The 19311-nt window shown below is 28.2% G+C and overlaps 5 protein-coding genes across 7 annotated transcripts in view; 2 read left to right on the forward strand and 3 right to left on the reverse strand.

The window, feature by feature from the left end:
- Positions 1-279: 279 nt before the first annotated feature.
- LOC106794007 (zinc transporter foi) lies at positions 280-9134 on the reverse strand. Of its 3 annotated transcripts, none has more exons than XM_014761372.1 (13): positions 8380-9134; positions 7840-8051; positions 5949-6605; positions 5167-5225; positions 4807-5047; positions 4534-4703; positions 4238-4438; positions 4001-4130; positions 3647-3916; positions 3365-3541; positions 3092-3279; positions 2826-3004; positions 280-2765 (listed from the first exon to the last, which is right to left on the reverse strand). In XM_014761372.1, exons 3-12 carry the CDS (start codon positions 6580-6582, stop codon positions 2858-2860), a joined length of 2217 nt encoding a protein of 738 aa, XP_014616858.1. In that variant the 5' UTR covers positions 6583-6605; positions 7840-8051; positions 8380-9134; the 3' UTR covers positions 280-2765; positions 2826-2857. The 3 variants fall into 3 exon arrangements, with proteins under 3 accessions (XP_014616858.1, XP_014616859.1, XP_014616857.1); XM_014761373.1 differs by having other exon boundaries at positions 8204-9134; XM_014761371.1 differs by lacking the exon at positions 7840-8051.
- A 97-nt stretch (positions 9135-9231) lies between these two features.
- LOC106794008 (60S ribosomal protein L23) lies at positions 9232-10497 on the reverse strand. Its single transcript, XM_014761375.1, has 4 exons — positions 10391-10497; positions 10074-10157; positions 9628-9756; positions 9232-9483 (listed from the first exon to the last, which is right to left on the reverse strand). Exons 1-4 carry the CDS (start codon positions 10401-10403, stop codon positions 9287-9289), a joined length of 423 nt encoding a protein of 140 aa, XP_014616861.1. The 5' UTR covers positions 10404-10497; the 3' UTR covers positions 9232-9286.
- Positions 10498-11049: 552 nt separating this feature from the next.
- LOC106793926 lies at positions 11050-12000 on the forward strand. The gene is made up of 2 exons (XM_014761218.1): positions 11050-11351; positions 11425-12000. Exons 1-2 carry the CDS (start codon positions 11235-11237, stop codon positions 11875-11877), a joined length of 570 nt encoding a protein of 189 aa, XP_014616704.1. The 5' UTR covers positions 11050-11234; the 3' UTR covers positions 11878-12000.
- A 1439-nt stretch (positions 12001-13439) lies between these two features.
- LOC106793948 (zinc finger protein 93-like) lies at positions 13440-17490 on the forward strand. The gene is made up of 3 exons (XM_014761252.1): positions 13440-13918; positions 14321-14665; positions 14758-17490. Exons 2-3 carry the CDS (start codon positions 14360-14362, stop codon positions 16795-16797), a joined length of 2346 nt encoding a protein of 781 aa, XP_014616738.1. The 5' UTR covers positions 13440-13918; positions 14321-14359; the 3' UTR covers positions 16798-17490.
- A 481-nt stretch (positions 17491-17971) lies between these two features.
- The window catches only part of LOC106793950, a gene marked incomplete in the record, with an annotated part of 2723 nt that continues 1383 nt past the window's right edge, over positions 17972-19311 (reverse strand). The window contains 4 exon segments of the mRNA XM_014761255.1: positions 17972-18449; positions 18540-18730; positions 18825-19016; positions 19095-19311. Coding sequence (XP_014616741.1) covers positions 18275-18449; positions 18540-18730; positions 18825-19016; positions 19095-19307 — 771 coding nt within the window.

Genomic DNA, 19311 nt, shown 5'->3' on the forward strand with positions numbered 1-19311 from the left:
TACTATACATTATCGATGAAACTTTCATATTTCTCTTTATAAATTTGTATCAAACTCATATACGAATACATCTATATATTTAATTTATTATTGATACTATCAAATTATTAAAATAATCATTTGGTTAGATGAAAATTATTTTTGATAAATAAATATTTGAAATATATATCGTTAATTGAATGTTTAATAAAAGAATTCTGTTCTTTTTTTTATAAAACAAAGATATCAATAATATTAGTCAAAAATCATATTTGTGAAAGTAAAGTACAAAGACATAAGTTTACACGCATGCATATTTTATATACAAATAGTACTATACAATAGAAGGTAGTATCACAGCAATTATGACCGCGTACAATATGTGCTTAAATTTATTTAATTACTAAACCTTACAGCGTTGTTGATAGATACATGTGATGTGTGACATTTTTTTCAATGGTATACATGTTCATAAAGGAGTGATGAACTGTAAGTGAGAAATTTCTATGTTATACATGTGTATCATTGAAATTTTCATTTATAACTTTATGACAGTTATGCATTATACTAGGTGGTAATTATATTAAATAATATTGTAGCACACATTTATATGCCCTCTCATATAATAAATTAAAATAAAATATGTTTAATATCTTAATAACTTTTAATTATAATCTCATATCGAAAGCTCTTTCAAAAATTGTTTCTACACTTTTTATTGGTGGGACATTTTTTTTTTTATCAAAGTAACAAAAAAAAAGTATAGTTTAAAAGTAAATATTAAATATACAGTAAGATATATTAAGTCTATTTTTTAAACATTTAAATTGATATCACTACAACAGGCTTTTCTTGTTTCGGATGATTAATAGCCCGCAGGTATATAAATAATCATAGCTAGCTCGTTTTCTTTTCTTATTTCTATAAAGATTGATGATAATTATTCGATTTTTAATATGCGATTAATATTACTACATATAAAATTCTGTTTTCTTTGTTTTTCATGAAATTCAGATAAAACATGAATTTATCAAAATATTAGATTTTCAGTATCATAACTTTGAATTTATGTGATGATAGGCAAACAATGACATTATACATTTTCTAATACAGTAATTAACAGATTTGGTTTCTTTCCTCTCGGTACATTTGCGCAAAAACTTAATAAATAAATGCAATCTAGGATGGTATCTTGGAAAAGTAAAAATAATATTTTTATTCGTTTTACTTGATCGTTTTTTCATTTGATTATTTGTGCTACTATTCTTGATCTATCTCACGGCTAAAGTTAATTTTTATTAGTTAAAGCCAGTTTACATGTAAAAATAAAAAATATGCAAACAATGGTATATGCGAGCACCGGTGTAGTGAAAAAATAAAACATTTGCTCAATACTAAAATAAAATGAAAATGATTACGTTGTAATTGAATAAATAAACGATTTAAAATAATTGCGAATATGTGCGATAAACGTGAGATTATTTTGTAATAAATTGGATATTTGGTTTGGATTTGATCCCCCCCCCCCGACGATTAGAAAAAAATTAATTCTATTCTTACTAATATCATTCGATGTTAAAAACATAATACTAAACAAAAACATTTGAAATTAGGAATTTTTAAGTATTTAAATCTTATATGAAACGCTTAAGAATTTATTGAAGTGCGAAGGTAGGCGCAATGATAAATATCCAGTATTATTGCGAGACTACAAGTAAATACAATTTGCAAACTGTATTTACTCGTTTCGTATAATTGTGTTACGTAGAAAAGATAATTTCATAGAAAATAGAAATTTATATAATATCGAATAATCTATTGATTTGAAAAGCATCAGTTGAATCATAACTTATGGTAAATTTATATGCGATTTTTGTAAATATCTATCTTATTTTTATAAATTTTTAAACTAATATCTCTCATTTAAGTGTTAGATTACTTACAAAATAATGGAAGCCACCTTAATTAAATATTTTTTATGTAATTGCTGCTATAGCTTCCTAATAATAATTTTTAAAAATACATAAAATGATGTTTATTTGATGGATGTTCTATTTAAAGTACATCATCTAATATCTTTTTGATAATGTTCACCAACAAATGTATTTTATTTTTTATTAATAACAGTAAATTTGTTGTATCAAAAAGAAAGATTTCGAATAGAATAAAAAGGAATTTTGTAATTAATAAGTTTGTAAAGATAAATTTAAAAGAAGCCTTTAATGTTAAATGGATCCTTACTTTAATATTAATATTTTTGCTTGTGTGCTTGTAATTTATTCACGTAACAATGGCAAGTATGAATACTAAGGCAACTTTCATTTAATATTATGTACTTAATATTAAAATTTAAATACGATTATTTTTCAAAGTATAAGCGAATGTATCATATTATTTATATAGCAGCAATTATATACAATTACTTTATTTATTATCAAAATAACAAATAAAAAAACTAAGTAATCATTATAAAGTTCTTTATCTAATCACTGAAAACAAGGTTCCATCGTATGTTCTCCGCAAAGACAGCATTTTCAATAATCAGAAGTATACTCTGAGTAATTAAATTCTGTAAGTATACTTCAAATATTGTCTCATTACATTATGTATTTAAATTAATTAAGTTTTTATCTAGTTATTCATTTACTCTCTCTTATTGTTAGTGTTGCTGCATTATCTATTTTGATATTTTCATATCTTCTGTATTATTTTATCTATACTTTAATAGTTATCGATATAACAGACTCCTTGATTATTATAAATAACGAACTTCATTGGTAAATGTGCTACAAAAATGGAAAAATATATAATTGCTTATTAAACATAAGAAATATTGGGGAACTTACCATTTTTCAAAAATACTTCCAATATATATGATTTAATCATTAAATATATTTTTAAGATTGTGTTCGTAAAGTGCAATAATTAGCATGATACCAAGACCAAATGATAATCCTAATGCTTGTAACAAGCATTGCCAGTGTGAACTACGCTCTGCAGCATGACTCGAAGACAATTCTGGAATCTACAATAAGAAATATTAATATTTTGTAGTGACAAATAAAATTTGTTATTAAGATAATATTGTAATATCGTGTGTTGAAATACTTACCATATCAACCAAAGCTATATATATAAACATACCAGCAGCTATAGAAAATATCCAACTGGTTGCTGCTGGTGTACTGCCCAATAAAACGCCAACTATCATACCAAATAAGCACAGCACCGATGACAAAAGATTATAAAAGACTGCTTGTTTAGCACTCATACCTGCCTTTAACAATACGGCAAAATCACCTGTTTATAAAAATCATATTATTATTATTTACTTAATATTTTCTTTATAATCAATCTATTGCTAATTTTTTTTCTTTCAATTTACCTAACTCGTGAGGTAATTCATGACAAAAAACAGCAATAGCCGTAGAAAATCCACCTGCAATATTAGCTGCAAAAGCTGCACCTATGGCCATACCATCTGTAAAATTATGTAGGCCATCACCCATTACCACCATCCAAGCTACGCTTGACATTGATTCTGGTGCAGAGTGTACATGACCTTAAATAATACATATATCGATCTATTATAGAATTAAGAAATGTACATGGAAATATAGTTACGATATGAAGATATTAAGATTTACTTCAACTAAATATATCTTACCATGCGAGTGTGTATGGCCATGATGTTTAGTCTCGTGCTCGCGTATAATAACGGTATAACTTTCAGATTCGTTTAAAGGTATATCAGCACCATCCGCATTCTTTTTTGCATTATTTACAATGGAGTCATCCAATCTCCAATCGTCGGTTGTTTTTTTCTCTGCATCACTTGTCATCATTTTCGATACAGAATTACAATTTTCTGTTAATGGTTTTTCTTCTTCGATGGCAGGTGGTTTATCTTCCTTGTTTTGTCGATTATGATGATTATCTGTAAAAGAATTTTTTGTAAAATATTGTTCCAAGTATCTAGATGGAGATTTAATTTTTTATTTAAATTATCAAAAAAACGTGCCATGCGTTTCTGCTGTGATTTCTCCATAACAATAGGGATACGAAGAATATTTATGTTTACAAAGTTTTTCCCCAACAACATTACTGTTAGGACCATCAGATTCTCTCTTAACTCTCACACGTGATGGTAACTAAAAATAAACATTCTATTAGATGTGGTCATTTTAAAAATTCTTTTTTTATATAACTACTACTAAAAAATCTTTGTTGTATTATCAATTGATGTTATTATATTTACTTTGTTGCGACGTTGACGATGCTTTCTCCATTCTGCTAACACTGTTAAAGCTTTCTCAGTGAAAAAAAACAGCACTAGACCAATCATAGCTGTAAAACCTTTCCACATATTTAGATTATGTTGTTCTTCGTGATTTAATACAAAATTATTTTCATGATCATGACCATGTTCATGATTATGTGCCATTGGCGACATCATCGCCTGATAAATAATTTCAATAATTATTTTTCATTTTTACATCGCTATAAGAATTTAGATTTTAATTTGTTTAAGTCAAAGGAACAATGAGAACTTACGTGTGGTAATAAATGTATAAGAGCATCACCGCATAATGTTCCCACAGCGAGAGCAACTAAGAATTGTAATAATTGATGATAGTAAACTTTCCCCATTACTGGTATTACTGCTACACCAAGCAGACCACAAAGACTAATAATTAAAATGCTAATTGTCGAATACAACCACACTAAAAAATGAAAAAATATATTTAAAATCACAACATATAAAATGAAAAATGTTTCCTTAATCAGAATTCAAATGATTAATATAATAAGACATCGTATATGTACCCTGAAACATGTTACGATTTAATTCTTCTGGATGATAATCAGTATCATCCGTAATAGTTTTATAACTTTCTGGTACTAGAACGCATCCAGTTCTTTCTAAACTTGATTCTCCTGCCAACTGATAAAGGAGAACTGGACAAACACGTTCAAAAAGCCAGCTCGGTATTGTCGAGTCATTGTTTTTTGAATTATATGGGATACCTTGTGCAACCATATTTAGCAACTCTTTACTGTTTAAACACTGAAATCATTTAATCATACATTGTTTTCATACAATATAATATTTATGAAGATGTCAATTACATGCAATATAGCATAATGATATTCTATAACAAATGATTAATATCATAATATATTTACCCGTTCTTTAATAATTCCACTTTTATCTTGTAGGCCATTATGTCGCAAAGCTTTACTGTCTATAATATATTTGAAATAAAATAAATTAATAAAGTAGTATTAGAAAACAAAATGTGTTGTTTATTAACTCATTGTCAGTAAAAAAAGATGATCTGGTAAATTTAAGATATAGTATGATATGAAATTACACAAACGTACGATAATATATTATGACTAGAATTTTGCTGACATTAGAAAAAAGTATTAAATTTTGTTTGTGTATCATATATCAAGTAACAAACATTGTTCTGCATTTAAATAACTCTAATCTGCTAATATTATTTTCAAAATATTATAATTATTATTACTTGTCTATATTTTATAGTTTTTCTTATGTAGCTCAATTTAAGTCTTATAGTGAATATATTTCGGCAAAGATCTAACAGGCAGGTCAATGAAATCAATAAGTGGCTTATTAGGTCAATTGGACATATATTCAAATTATTAAACCAAGTCATCATGAAATAAGCATTTGTAAGCTTAATCAAGATCATTGTTATCGTCAATATATATAGATCACATATATATAAAGTATATACACCAAATTACAGTTATATTTAGGTGGACATTCAAACTATGTTATTATTATGATGGACAGGTTTATTGTCATAGTGATTGGCTATTAATTAAAATGAATATCCAATTTAATCTTGGAACCGACTGACTAACTACTTTCTCAAAAACTATCCTTATTTTTTTTCTTTTTATAATTATTGTAACTTGTATTATTTTGCAATACTCACCCAATTGATTTTCAGACTGATTGATGTCCACATTATGGCCTTCTGATTTCGTAGTATCAGTCAGAAGAGTTAATAAACCTAATTTTCTTAACATTGTTTCGAAACCCTCCATTTTCATATCTTTACCATCACCATAGGCCTCAAAGATTTTTTTCATGTGATTCTTCCCAACCGCATCTATATTCCTTTTTTTTCTAATCCTAGAATCTTTGCTATGATCATTATTAAAATATGTGGATCCCTGTTTTTGACGAACCGGTTCAATTTGTCCGAGTCTTTCTAAAATCTCCGAAGATTTCTTTTCAGAATAAGATTTATCAGCTACTGGCATAGCTTTACTAATTCCATATTCGCTTTCATTAATTTTTTGAGTATTAATAGGCTTTTTAATGCTGTCTTTTTTTCTATCTGATGTATTATATCTTATCTTAAAATAATCCTTAAGTTGCAACAATTGTTTAGATCTTGATTTAGATATCGACAATTGACTGGTAGAATTCGGTATATTTTCATAATTTACAATGTCATGGGATGTCGTTTCATCTGTTATTTGGAAAATGGTATGTGCAGAGCATGGAACATGTGCAGCACATAACACGCATACTACGCATACAGTAACAAAGTGATGAGACATATTGAAGTATCTTCAAAGATATTCTGAAAAGGAATAAAAATATGTAATAATATAGTTATATTGCGAAAAAACAGATTTAACTTTTGGAAATATTTACAATAAATACTTTTAGAGAAATATCCGAGAAAGTGTGAAATTAGATATTCTAACGAATAATATAAAGATTATTTACAAGCATTGTCTGAAAGATTGTATTAAAAGAAAATAACGTGAAGTATCTATCTAGATCAATAAGATATGTACTAAAACAAATAACGCACAAAGATATAAAATTATTTAGTATGTTGCAAAAAATACTTTTATTTAAATTCTCCTTGTTTGTTACTCTCTTTAAATATTGATTGAAGAAGTCTATAAGTTAGTAATCGAGCAAATAGCATAAACAAATATATTTTTGCGGTCAAGGTAAAAACAATTAAGGAAAAATGATGATGCTGCTGTTGCTGGTTAAATCTAAATTTGAATAATGATTAATCTCAAATTAAATATGAGAAAATCTAATAACAGTAAGAGAAATGTAATACAAAACCGAAATGGTAAGCTCAAAAACAAATCTCTGTAATTAAAAATTTTTATTTACAAAAATTCGTGTACAGGCCAGATTATGTAACAAACATAAGAGAGAGAAATTATATAGTAAATTTATAAAATAAATGTAATGAAAGCCATTATTAAAACAAGAGAACAATAATCATGCTTCAATAAAAATCATTTGTCTCTTAAAAAGCAATCATTTTCACATTTCTTTAAATAAAAAACATAAATTTTTTAATGTTTTTATTATAAAAAAAAAGAGGAAGAGAAAGAGAGAAGGAGAGAGAGAAACAATAAACAAAATAAACAAAATGATAAAAGAATGAATAAAAATGATCATTTGAAATTAAAATAATATTAGTTATCCTACTCCTAATAAAATTTGTATTAAAAATATGTTGAAAAGCGTAAATTCATGAAATAAATAAAAGATAAAATGTGTAAGAAAGTGTAAGTAATTAAAAGTTTAAGGAAAGTATAAACAATGGGCATTTAATTTTCAACCGGTATGGTTCATTCAAGAATGACGGTATTTGAATAAATATAGTTAATTAGAAAAGAGTATAAGATAGACGAGCAAAAGAACTCTAAGTGTATGGCATGGGAATAAAAGACTACAGTACATTGGCTCGTAATGTAATGAAAGTAAAGGATAACAATGATAAAGATAAGAGAAATGAAAAAAAATGCGTAGGTTGACAAAAGGCGTTTTCATCGTCGCACCGAAATAGTCGCTGAGTTCGGATGAACGTTCGCTCGCTCGGTTGGTTGATTGGTTAGTTCATCAAAAATTGTATTTTTAGCTGTCAAAAAAGGCGCATGGAAAGATAAAGAGAAAAGAGAGGAAAAGAGTCGCGCGAGCGCACTATTGCCATCTCTTTTTATCCTTCTTGTTCGAATAGAGCTCGATAAAATACCGGTACCGGCATCGACATCTGCAACAAACCAGCAACAAAGCAGCATCACGGACTTAACCGTTAAGAATTATTGAATTTAGGTTAAAATAAACGACTGTCTAACAGCTGGTTGCTTTTAAAATAGATGTGAAAAATATAGGAGCTTTGGCCAAGCGTGGGATTTCACTCACTTTAATTCCCTACTATTACTACACTACACTACTACTACACTACTACTACTACACTAGTCTCTTCATTAAACTGGAGTCGCGCGCACGAATATAATCACTTTGCGTAAGACATTAGCTCAAAGAAAATATGTCTGTTATTTGTCTTCTCGTTTGATTAATTTATTGTTAAAGTTTACCTCAACTATCCTTAGGCTGGAGACAAAATTCCCGCTACGATATAGCATATGTTAATCGTGATCGACACGCACCCTTCCCGTAACGCGCGCAAAGCTAACGGAGTCCGGAGGCGTACTAGTTTTATATATAGGATAACCAGTCGGTTAGGGCAAACACCACCACCACCACCACCACCACCACCAACTACCACTATTAACCCATCACACAAGACATTTCTTGTCTAGCACCTTTCCTTTTACTCTTTTTTCCTCTAACTCTCACTAAAATTTTGGTTTTACTTTCTATTTCTTCGATCTTCTTTTATGTTTCGTATCTAATTGAGAACAAATCTCCGAATTTTCTCAATTCGATTTATGTGCTTGAAGTCTTCGATTTGCGTTAGGATGTTGAATTGATTGTATGTGTGCGCGAGTAAGTAAAAATGCGTACACGTTAAAAGGTTACTCCTTGCGCACGCGATACAATGTTTTAAATATTATTTATTTCAAGAAAAGAAAACTTTTTAAAGATATTCATTGATTATCCGTCATCTTCTACTCGCAGTTATATTTATATTTAAAACAATCTCTTATTAGGAAGATAAATAAGGTTACCGTGCTGGACGATTGCTATTCTGCACGAACCAATAGAATCGCTTTATTCGCATATACAATTTTTAGTATTGACCAATAACCGATCATTTTCTGTTAGACCCTTCTTTGTAGATTCTTGAACTACTTTCTCATTATCTCTAAAGACAATAAAACTTCTGTTAATTATGTTTTTACATTCGAAGAATATTTGTTTATATTTATTTATTGCTTTATCTAATTATTTTTAATAAAAAAGCGCGGAAATGACATTAAGTAAAATGATTCTCAAGACACTTGTCCAAATTTATTTTATCAAAGATTTATACAGGATGTTTTACGCGATACTGCTAGCATTAGAAGCAATTCTTGGCCATAAATCTGCACACTCTTTAGCAACAGGTCCCGTAATAGCTGATCCTTTCATTTCGCCTTTATTATTAACAATAACTCCGGCATTATCTTCGAAGTATATAAATACCCCGTCCTTCCTTCTAAAAGGTTTCCGTTGCCGTATCACTACCGCAGGCATAACTGTAATTGCATTAAATAGTTGTAAAAACTTTTAACTACTACGCAAACATTCCTTACAATTCGAAATGGCTTCTTGAATATAACTATATATGAAAATGTTGAAAAAATTTATTAAAATGAATAGTCATTTATCGGAAAGCTTACCCTTCTTCCTGAGTTCAGGTTTGCCTTTTTTCACAGTAGCGACAATCATATCGCCTGATCCAGCTGCTGGTAAACGATTCAATCTACCCTTTATTCCTTGAACTGCTATAACGTACAGGTTTTTGGCACCTACAATCAAACTTACAATAAAGACTCTACGCTTAAAATTCTTAAATCAATTTATTTAAATTACTTCATTTTTAACACCATCAATATTACAAAATGATAAATGAAGACCAGTTCCTTGTGAATAAATTTTTACAAACATAAAAATTGCTATATTTTTGTTCAAATAACAAATTTAGCTTACGCAAAATTCGGAACGTTGTATTGGATATACTCAATAATAATAGCAATAATTTACCATGTGTTGCAAACGATAGATGCATACGACCAAATTAGGAGGTTATGATATGTAACTTATAAATGAATTATTTATAACATACCGGTATTGTCGGCACAGTTGATGACAGCACCAACTGGCAAACCCAGTGATATCCTAAATTTAGCTCCCGCTGAACCACCTCGACCTTGAAGAATAAAAATTTCATATTAAATTTGGACATTAATAAACAATTACACGACACTCGTTCCTTCCATGTAAGACCTATTTTCTTTCACTAAAATACAATTCACGCGATAACTTTTTACATCACTGAATATCTCCATTCAATCAACACTCATCTTTCAATTTTGTTTTAACAGATGTATATTTTTATAATTGATTTCACTGGATTTTCTTTCTTCTAATAATGAAACCTACCTCTTTTCGACATCTTGCCTTGTTCAGAAAGAACTATAAATGATTTTCACGGCGAACTAAGACTGACGTAGTCGTACCAACTTTACTCCGGAAGTATGTTTAATTGGTAAGAAAGCCAGAAAAATTGAATGTAATATACACGAAATATTTAATTTTTATTGTATTATTAATATATGTCGCTATCAACAAATGAAATATTTCATAAATCATAAAATGATTAGATTTCTTACAATGAAAATATAAATATAAATGTAAATTTTATCATGTACATAATCTAGGGAGATTAAATTTTTATACTGGTATATATAAAATAAAAATTTAACATGATCTACGTAGTATAAGTTAGCGGGGAAATTTAAATCTTACATATATATTGCATTCCTAATATTTGATTTATATTTAAAATAATAGATATTCACACACAAAATAAAAATCTTAGCAACTATAATTATAACTAAAGAAAATGAACTTGTAATTACACTATTTTAATATACATTTTGCTTTGTGTTTATTATTTTCTTAACATGAATATAAATCAATAATTGTTTGGTATAAAAAAATGCATTAAAAAAAAAGAAGTTAGGAGACAAATTTTTTTTAAAAATGTTAAAACTGTTAAAAACGTTAAGCAATCATTCTAACTGATAATACTCAGATAATAAGCGTCTTTTTAGGATAAAAAGTAATAAAAAAAGTAAGTCTAGTTTATTTCTTACTTATGAATTTATGTTCGTATATCCGGGTCAATGAAATAGATTGCACTTGTGGAAGGTCATTTGAATTTACAGTTACAAAAGACCAGTTGTATTAAACAATTTGATCGATTCATCAGGTTTTATTCAAGATGAAGTGGTTATTATTTAGCAGTGCATTTTTAATATACAGTTCCATTATTTTGTGTCAGGATATTGTATTTCCAAATGATGAAGAATTAACTCATGTCAGTGGAAATAAACCAATGGTATGTAAAATGTATTCTACAAAAAATTCGTTATATTGCTAGATAAAAATTATTTATTACTTTTTGTGTTCAGATAACAGAGCGTATTCCTGTGTCAATACCAGGTCATTGTCCTGAGAACATGCTCCTTTATCCTAGTGATGGAAACAAGCTTACTTGGGTGTGCGATTGTAGGCCAAGATTTTTGTACTTTCCTTTAAATGATACATGTTATGAAGCTTATAAACAAGGACCTTGTCCTCCACAACATTATGTCATTCTTCCTGAAGGAGAAGCGGTTCCACAATGCGTTAAGAATCCATGTTTGGAAGATGGTTTAGTTAAATACAATAATGTATGTTATCCTCTTAGAACAATTGGTGGTCCTTGTGCGCCTGCTGTTATAGGTGTTAATGCTACTAATTTTAAACTGGAATGTATACCGACCGATATTGCACCTTTTATTATAATAAATGTCCCTGACCGAGGAGGTTGTCCTCCAGGCAGTCGTAGAACCACTTTTGGTGTATGTAAACCAAAAGTTTGAGCTGTATTTTGTATAATTTATTTAATTTTAAATATTTAACTAATGCGTAAGAATAAAAATATTGAACAAAATAACTTTATTGTAAGAAGGTAAAAGGTATTTAATAAATAACTGTGAATTTTATAATATATGTATTATGTGAGCTGTTCACTGCACAAATCGATTAATTCCACTTTCTAAAAAATCTTAAATTTAAGTATAAAAGCACTTGATATAGTCATAACTTTTTATATTTATACAAATTTTCCCAAACATAAGAGATTAACACCATTAAACGACAATATTTTTTTTAGCCACTAAATAATAAATAATTTATTTCAGAGGTCATTTTTTGATTAACTCCATATTATAATGGAAATCGTTGCAGTAATGCAACTCAAATGCACTAGCAAGTGCTTTTTTTTCTATAAAATTTATTTGAATTCACATTATAAAAGGAATTTTAAAAATCAATGCACATTATTTCATCGCATTTCCTCACTTTTTGTTTTATAGAGTTAATCAATTTGTGCAGTGAACGGCTCATGTATGTAAAATAAAGATATTTTATAATCTTCTTAATTCTTTAACACATAAATTTCTTTGAAATTTATATTTATGTAATATTGAAAGAAAACCAGTCAATTTTATAATGAATGTAAAATATGCAAATACACAAATATTTGATTGTTCAGTGTTTGACAAAAAAAATGAATAAGTTGAAAAAATAATTTCATTTTAAATATAAAAAATTACATGAATCATTTGTTTATTATCTCTTTAATTGTTTCTTTGTGTGAGTAGGTTTACTACTAATTACAAATTAATCAAATGACATATCTAAAGTTCATGGTATGTACCAACATTATCGATGACTGTTCCATTGTTCGTGACGGTCACTAAAGAAAAAAAAAATACTTGACTAACGTTGTACATCCTAGTTCTTTATTTGGAATTTTTTTTTATGATTGAAAATAAATAAGTAAAAATTAAAAGCACAAAAATTATTTAAAAAAATACTAATAATACAATAAATAATTTATGTTTGTATGTCATTTACAATATGTTTCGCGTATATGTGTGTGTTTGATGCATTTGAACAATATCGATAGAAAATGGCGGTTAATATCCATCACGTATAAAATGATCTAATAACCCTCTATAGTTCCGGATAATTTAAAAATGTAGAAGTAAATCTATAATTTTTGAAAATTCGTATTTCAAAATTGATATTTATTGATATAACATTGCATACTTTCTTTTATAATCACGAAAAACATTTAGATCCAAGGAAGGTAATTTAAATTCTCAAATTTCGATTCGAGATAAATCGTACCAACCACTAAAACAATTTTGGTTATTTTAAGAACGTATGAAGAGTTATCTTGAAGAGTATATAGCTTTCAATTATATAAGGTGCACTTAAACAATACTTTTTTATTCTTATGTGTTTAGTACTTGATAAAAAATTATCATCTGCTGGTAATTTGCATAATTTAAAGAAATAGAATAGATAATTTATGTTTTTTTTTTTAAATAAAAAAAGATCGATTAAAAAACTTTCAAACGTCATTCGCGTATTCTTAGAGAATTTGCATCGATTAAGTTGTACGCATTGATAAATGAGTGGAGTTTCATTCATTCCGTTTCATATCCGATAAGCTAAATTTTATTCGCAAGCCCTTTACTTTCAGATTGTTCTCAACTTAATTGGTCGAATGTTTCGCGGGATATATGTAGAATAGGAGCTATTAGAGTAAATAAGAGTAAATAACTGTCGAAGTTTTAGTAACGAGTAAAGCGTAAGAAAATAGGAAAGATTTTTTTACAATGGAGAAAGGCATCTCGTGTTTCGATACGCCTTGAAAATCAATTCATACTTGCGCATTGAAATCTAATAGATTTGCGAATGAAAAAAAGGAAAGAAAAAAAACACGTCATATAATCAAAAAGTATAGTTGAAGTTTTCAAGGTGTTACTTTTACTTTCGTCTGGGCATCACTGCCAAAGGCATTGGACTCAACGTCGTGGCATGTTCAAACGTCGCACTAAAGATCCAAAGGTTGAGAACCTTCCTTTTTTGCACATTTGTTCTTACAACTATATTTCAAAAAATCGTTTTCTCTTTTTAAGTTGAAATATTGGCTGATATTATTTATTATGTTTATTTTCGTTCATAACTTTAAAATCTTCCAATTGAATATTTATTATTAAATTATTTTATTATGATAAATGATGCTAATTGTATACGTACTACATGTATTTAAAAAAAAAAATTTCAAATTTATTGTAATATACTGATCTTATTGATTTGCTTAGTTGGTTTGCAATTTCAAATGATATGATTTGATCTAAACTTAATTGTATTTAGCGTGCACATTGTTGAGAAGTTTTGTTTGTACAAAAAATATATTTTTGATATTGTCGGAATAAAATATCAACATGTTCTATGATATATTTACAGACAATTTTGGATTACTAAAGATTCGAGATCTGCAAAACGATGAATTCGAGTTGTTTCAATTTATCTCCTAATATGGACAGAATGTGTAGAATATGTCTAACCGAAAGTAACAATTTAATATCTATTTTCTGCGCTAATCAAGAGGTAGATAATTATCCAGCACTTCCACAAAAAATTCAAGTATGTGGTTCAATCGATATTCATGAGCAAGATGGATTGCCATCTTTGATCTGCGAAGATTGCATTTATAAAGCAAATATTGCTCACGAGTTTAGACAACTATGCCAACATTCCAATGCTAGACTACGATTGTATTATAATAATCCAGGAAAATGCAATGTTATGGTAAATCAAATATATATATAAAAACAATGTTTTTTTTATATAATTAATATTTAAGATTTATTACTGATCAAAAATATTTCTAATCTTTGCAGGATTCATGTACGCAAACTGATCTCTCTCCATGCATTGAACTACCGAAACAAATAACGAATACGCAAGACAATTCTTTTGTTAAACAAGAAATGCAAATAGTATCTAATTCTCAAGATTTTAATAATTCTAATAATACTTATACTACAAATACACCTAGTCTCGCCCCTACTGAAATTGATATGCAAGACGATAAAATTTTCATGAGTTCTATCAGCTTTGAAGGTTCTAAAGTGATTGGTAAAGAAGAATGTTCTATAGAAAGCAATATCAATCAAAGTTCAGCGATTGAATCTGCTTCACAAATAGATACGTGTGATATCTATGGAATAATGGATGTTGATGACAAGCCTCAAATGGAGGAGCATAGTATTACTAAAGAATCAGAAAAAAATTCTAAACCAGAAGAAGAAGAAGAAGAAGAAGAAGAAGAAGAAGAAGAAGAGGAAGAAGGAGAAGAAGAGGAAGAAGAAGAAATAGAAGAACAACAATTTCCAACTGAACGTATGTCTGATGATACAGGAACAGAAAAGGAAGCACCTCCGCAAAAACGTACGTCAAGTAGGAAAACAAAATCAATGTCAAACAAATCTTACAGCGAAGACGAAGGTGATGATAATTATTATGATCCGAGTAGTGACAGTCAAGATTCGGAAGAATTGAAATTCAAATGTAAAATTTGTTTGAAACGTTATGCGACGCAGAAAGGTTTGAAAAAACATTCTCTTGTTCATGAAAAGAAACACAAATGTAGTATTTGTTTGAAACTATTTTATAAACAGGAAAATATGGAAAAACATAAAAAGATACACGCGTCTAAACCTCACGCTTGCCAATTGTGCCATGCGTGTTTTTCTAAATCTCAAAGCCTTATACGCCATTTAAAGTCTCATACGGAAAAAGTGAATGATATGATTAAGCAGATAAATACAGATGAACGAAAAGAAACTACGAAAAAAGAACTAAAATGCGAGGATGATACTGAAGATGAAAGTGTTACAGTAAACGAACCAGACGAATTTGAAAATGCTCCTGAATTATATAAATGTGAAATCTGCGATCAGTACTGTTCTTCGTTAAAAAATTTAAAAAGACATGCTCTCATACATGGGGATAAAAAATATTCTTGCACAGTATGTAAAAAGTGGTTCTTCAGACCGGACACATTAAAAAAACACGCCGAAAAGCATGGGCATGGATTATTAGATAATTTAGTAGATGATAACAAACTATTTGATTCGGACGACGATGCTTTTCCAAATGATACAACAAATACTTTACCAGAAAATGAAACTATTAAAAAAGAAGATAGCGAAGAAGATGGATCTGGTGAATACAAGTGCCAACATTGCGACAAAATCATGGCTACTAAGAAAGGTCTTAGGCGTCACGTGTCCATGCACAAGCCTAAAGCTGAACCAGTAACTTGTGAAATTTGTAAAAAAGTCTGTGCTAGTCAAGCTCGTCTTGTTCTTCATCAAAGGACACATAAACCCAAGGAAAAAGTGCCACGAGAATATTTATGTCATATTTGTAGTAAGGTATATCCGAGTAATTCGTCGCTTACATACCATATGAGAACTCATTCAGGAGTGAAACCACATGTTTGCAAAACATGTAACAGTGGATTTACAACAACTACCAGTTTGGCAAATCATATTCGTATTCATACAGGGGACAAACCTTATGTATGTCATGTTTGTAGTGCAGCATTTGCTGTGAGTTCTGCGTTTAGGAGACATTTGACACGACATACGGGTGAAGCAAATTATCTCTGTAAAACGTGCGGCAAAGCTTTCAAGCGGCTTAGTACTCTGAAAGAACATACTTATACTCATTCTGGTGAAAAACCTTATGTTTGTAAGACTTGCGGCGCTGCATATAGTCACAGTGGTAGTTTATTCGCGCATCAGAAACGTTGTCGTGTCCAATATGGTGAAATGGTTGCAGATGAACATCATCATGCTGTTGCGCATCATATTCATGTAAATAATGTGCAATCTACGGTGAGATCGCTTACTGTGATAGGGCAGTTATATTGAAGAGTCAAATCAGTTATATGAAATACACCTATTTTACTTGAAATATTTATATGAGAATAAATTTGTGACTTTTGTGCTGCAATGAAAATAACACTAATATTCTTTCTATGAACAAATATTATAAATGATGTATTATGAAGGATATTCTTGAGTGTAAATATTTAGACAGCTCTTTTTTTATTATTTAAATATCTGTTTAAATATTTCCATCGTATATAAAAAATACTTGACTAATGTTCTGTTATAGAAAGTACATTATCTAATATGTTAGATTAATATTCATATTATACACATTTTTTTGTGTGTATTTGTTTAATATAAATTGCACGTATATTTTTACAAAATTGTTCGTATGAATTTAATGATCCACAAATTACTAATTTGATCTATTACAAGAAAAACGGCATAATATAAGAAATATATTCTATGAATTTTTAACATGAATTAATAACATTATTTTCATTCTTGCAAATATGCATATTAGGGGAAGAGACTGATTATTATTCATCTAGACTTTAGATGCCTCCAAAATTGTAAATATTTGAAGCATTAAGAATGATTATTTTGTATATCATAACTTAAATAGAAATATTCCTTTTCATTTTAGCTTTTTTCATGTTGTTTCAGTATTTCAAATAAGTAAACAGATGTGTATACAAAAACATTAAAATATTTTTAAAACCAAGATAACAAAAAGCCAAAAAAAATTACAAATTTAGTAAAATAAAATGTTTTATATGATATAAAAGAAAAAAAACATAATCTTTGCTAAATATTGCGTATAATAAATTAGAACTTTTTAATTGCTTTGTACAAATAAAAATCTTGGCAAAAATAATGTTGAACATTGTAATAAAAAAATGTGGTTTGCATTTTCTATGAAAGATACATTTTATAATGCATGCTATGTTTCATAATTGCACATAAAATATATAACACTCATAATTTCAACACATCATTCATTTGTAATTAATTGTAAAGTAAATAATTTAATTAATTTACAAGTTTTAAACACCTATGATTAATTATTATATATATATATGTTTAAAATTAACTTTTTTTATCAATAGTGAAAACAAACCATTATGTAAATAAAATTGTGTGATATTAATGACGATAACGAGACAAGTTGTTAGATGAACAACAAAAGATATTTAGTTTTTCTTTATCTATGCATTAATGATTTATTAAAATATAGAACATTCAATTTGAAATGCGTAGTATTATTTTTTTAAAATAATACTCTACAAACAGTTAAACTTAACGAAGTTAATCTATCTGTTAAGAGAAACAGATACATGTAATTGTGATTGTTAAGTTCTAAAGTATATACAATGTATATTATTTGAAAAGAAAATATTTGATACTATCAATAAAAGACAGATAAACTTTTTTTCACAAAAGTACTGGAGTATTGTTCGTTTTATTATTTTACAAAATTGGAGGTAGAAACATTGTTAAGTCACTTCTAATTTTATCAATCGGATTCACTTTCATCTTTACGTTTATTTTTTAATAATTGATAATGACGCCAAACGGACGCCCTGCTTCTATTTAAGACCTTTGCTAAATCAACGAATTTTCGTTTTTCGTCAATGTATTGTTTCTGATCCATATAATTCAATATAATTTCATTCTCTTCTTGTGTATATCTAATTAAAAAAATATTTTGGCTATATTATTTATTTTACATTAATAAATACTGAATACGTTGATGACATCGGTAAGAAGAATTATATTACCTTTTATTTACATGTGAGCTGTATAAAGTTTTAAACCTATGGTATATGCTGAATAATGTACGATTTGGTAGACCATTTGCTAAAAATTGTACAAACTTTTTCAGTTCCTTCTTCTTACATATATATCTCTTGCCATTGCTAACTTTCAGACTTAAAAATGCTCTAGAATTTCGTTCATTCCAATCGTGTAACTAAATTATATTAGAAAAATTATATGATAAGTTAAATAATCCATTTGATATATTATTGACATATTCTATCAACATTCACATACTCGTTTCTCACCTTACAAAATTGTTTCCAATTATGAACAATTGTATCATCCTCCTGTGACGAAAAGCAACCTTTCTTTAACCCTGTTATAGCCTTAAATCGTTCCAATTCTTCGCGACTAGGTGAATGAGTTCCTGAACGTACTTCAATTTTGTGTTGCAGTGGTACTTCATGTATTAATTTTACTTTTAACTTACTTAATTTCTAAATAAATAATAAAATTATCAAAAAAAAGGATTTATAATAATAAATAACACATTTTGATAAAATAAAATATATTACAATTGATTCCTCTTTAGAAGTTGCTTCCTTTTCTCTTATTTTTCTCGCTAGAAATGTGATGTCATCGTATTTATTATTAACAATTTCTTTCTTTATATCAATATTATTGCAAGATATGCTTTCTATTGGGTCCGTGATGTCATTGCTGTTTGTTTCTTTCTTATAATTATTATCGACAATTTCTGTCTTTATATCAATTTCATCGCTAAGCATGCTT

This window comes from Polistes canadensis, unplaced genomic scaffold (genome assembly GCF_001313835.1).
Source record: "Polistes canadensis isolate GaletaPanama2010 unplaced genomic scaffold, ASM131383v1 scaffold_21, whole genome shotgun sequence".
Taxonomy (NCBI): Eukaryota; Metazoa; Arthropoda; class Insecta; order Hymenoptera; family Vespidae; genus Polistes; species Polistes canadensis.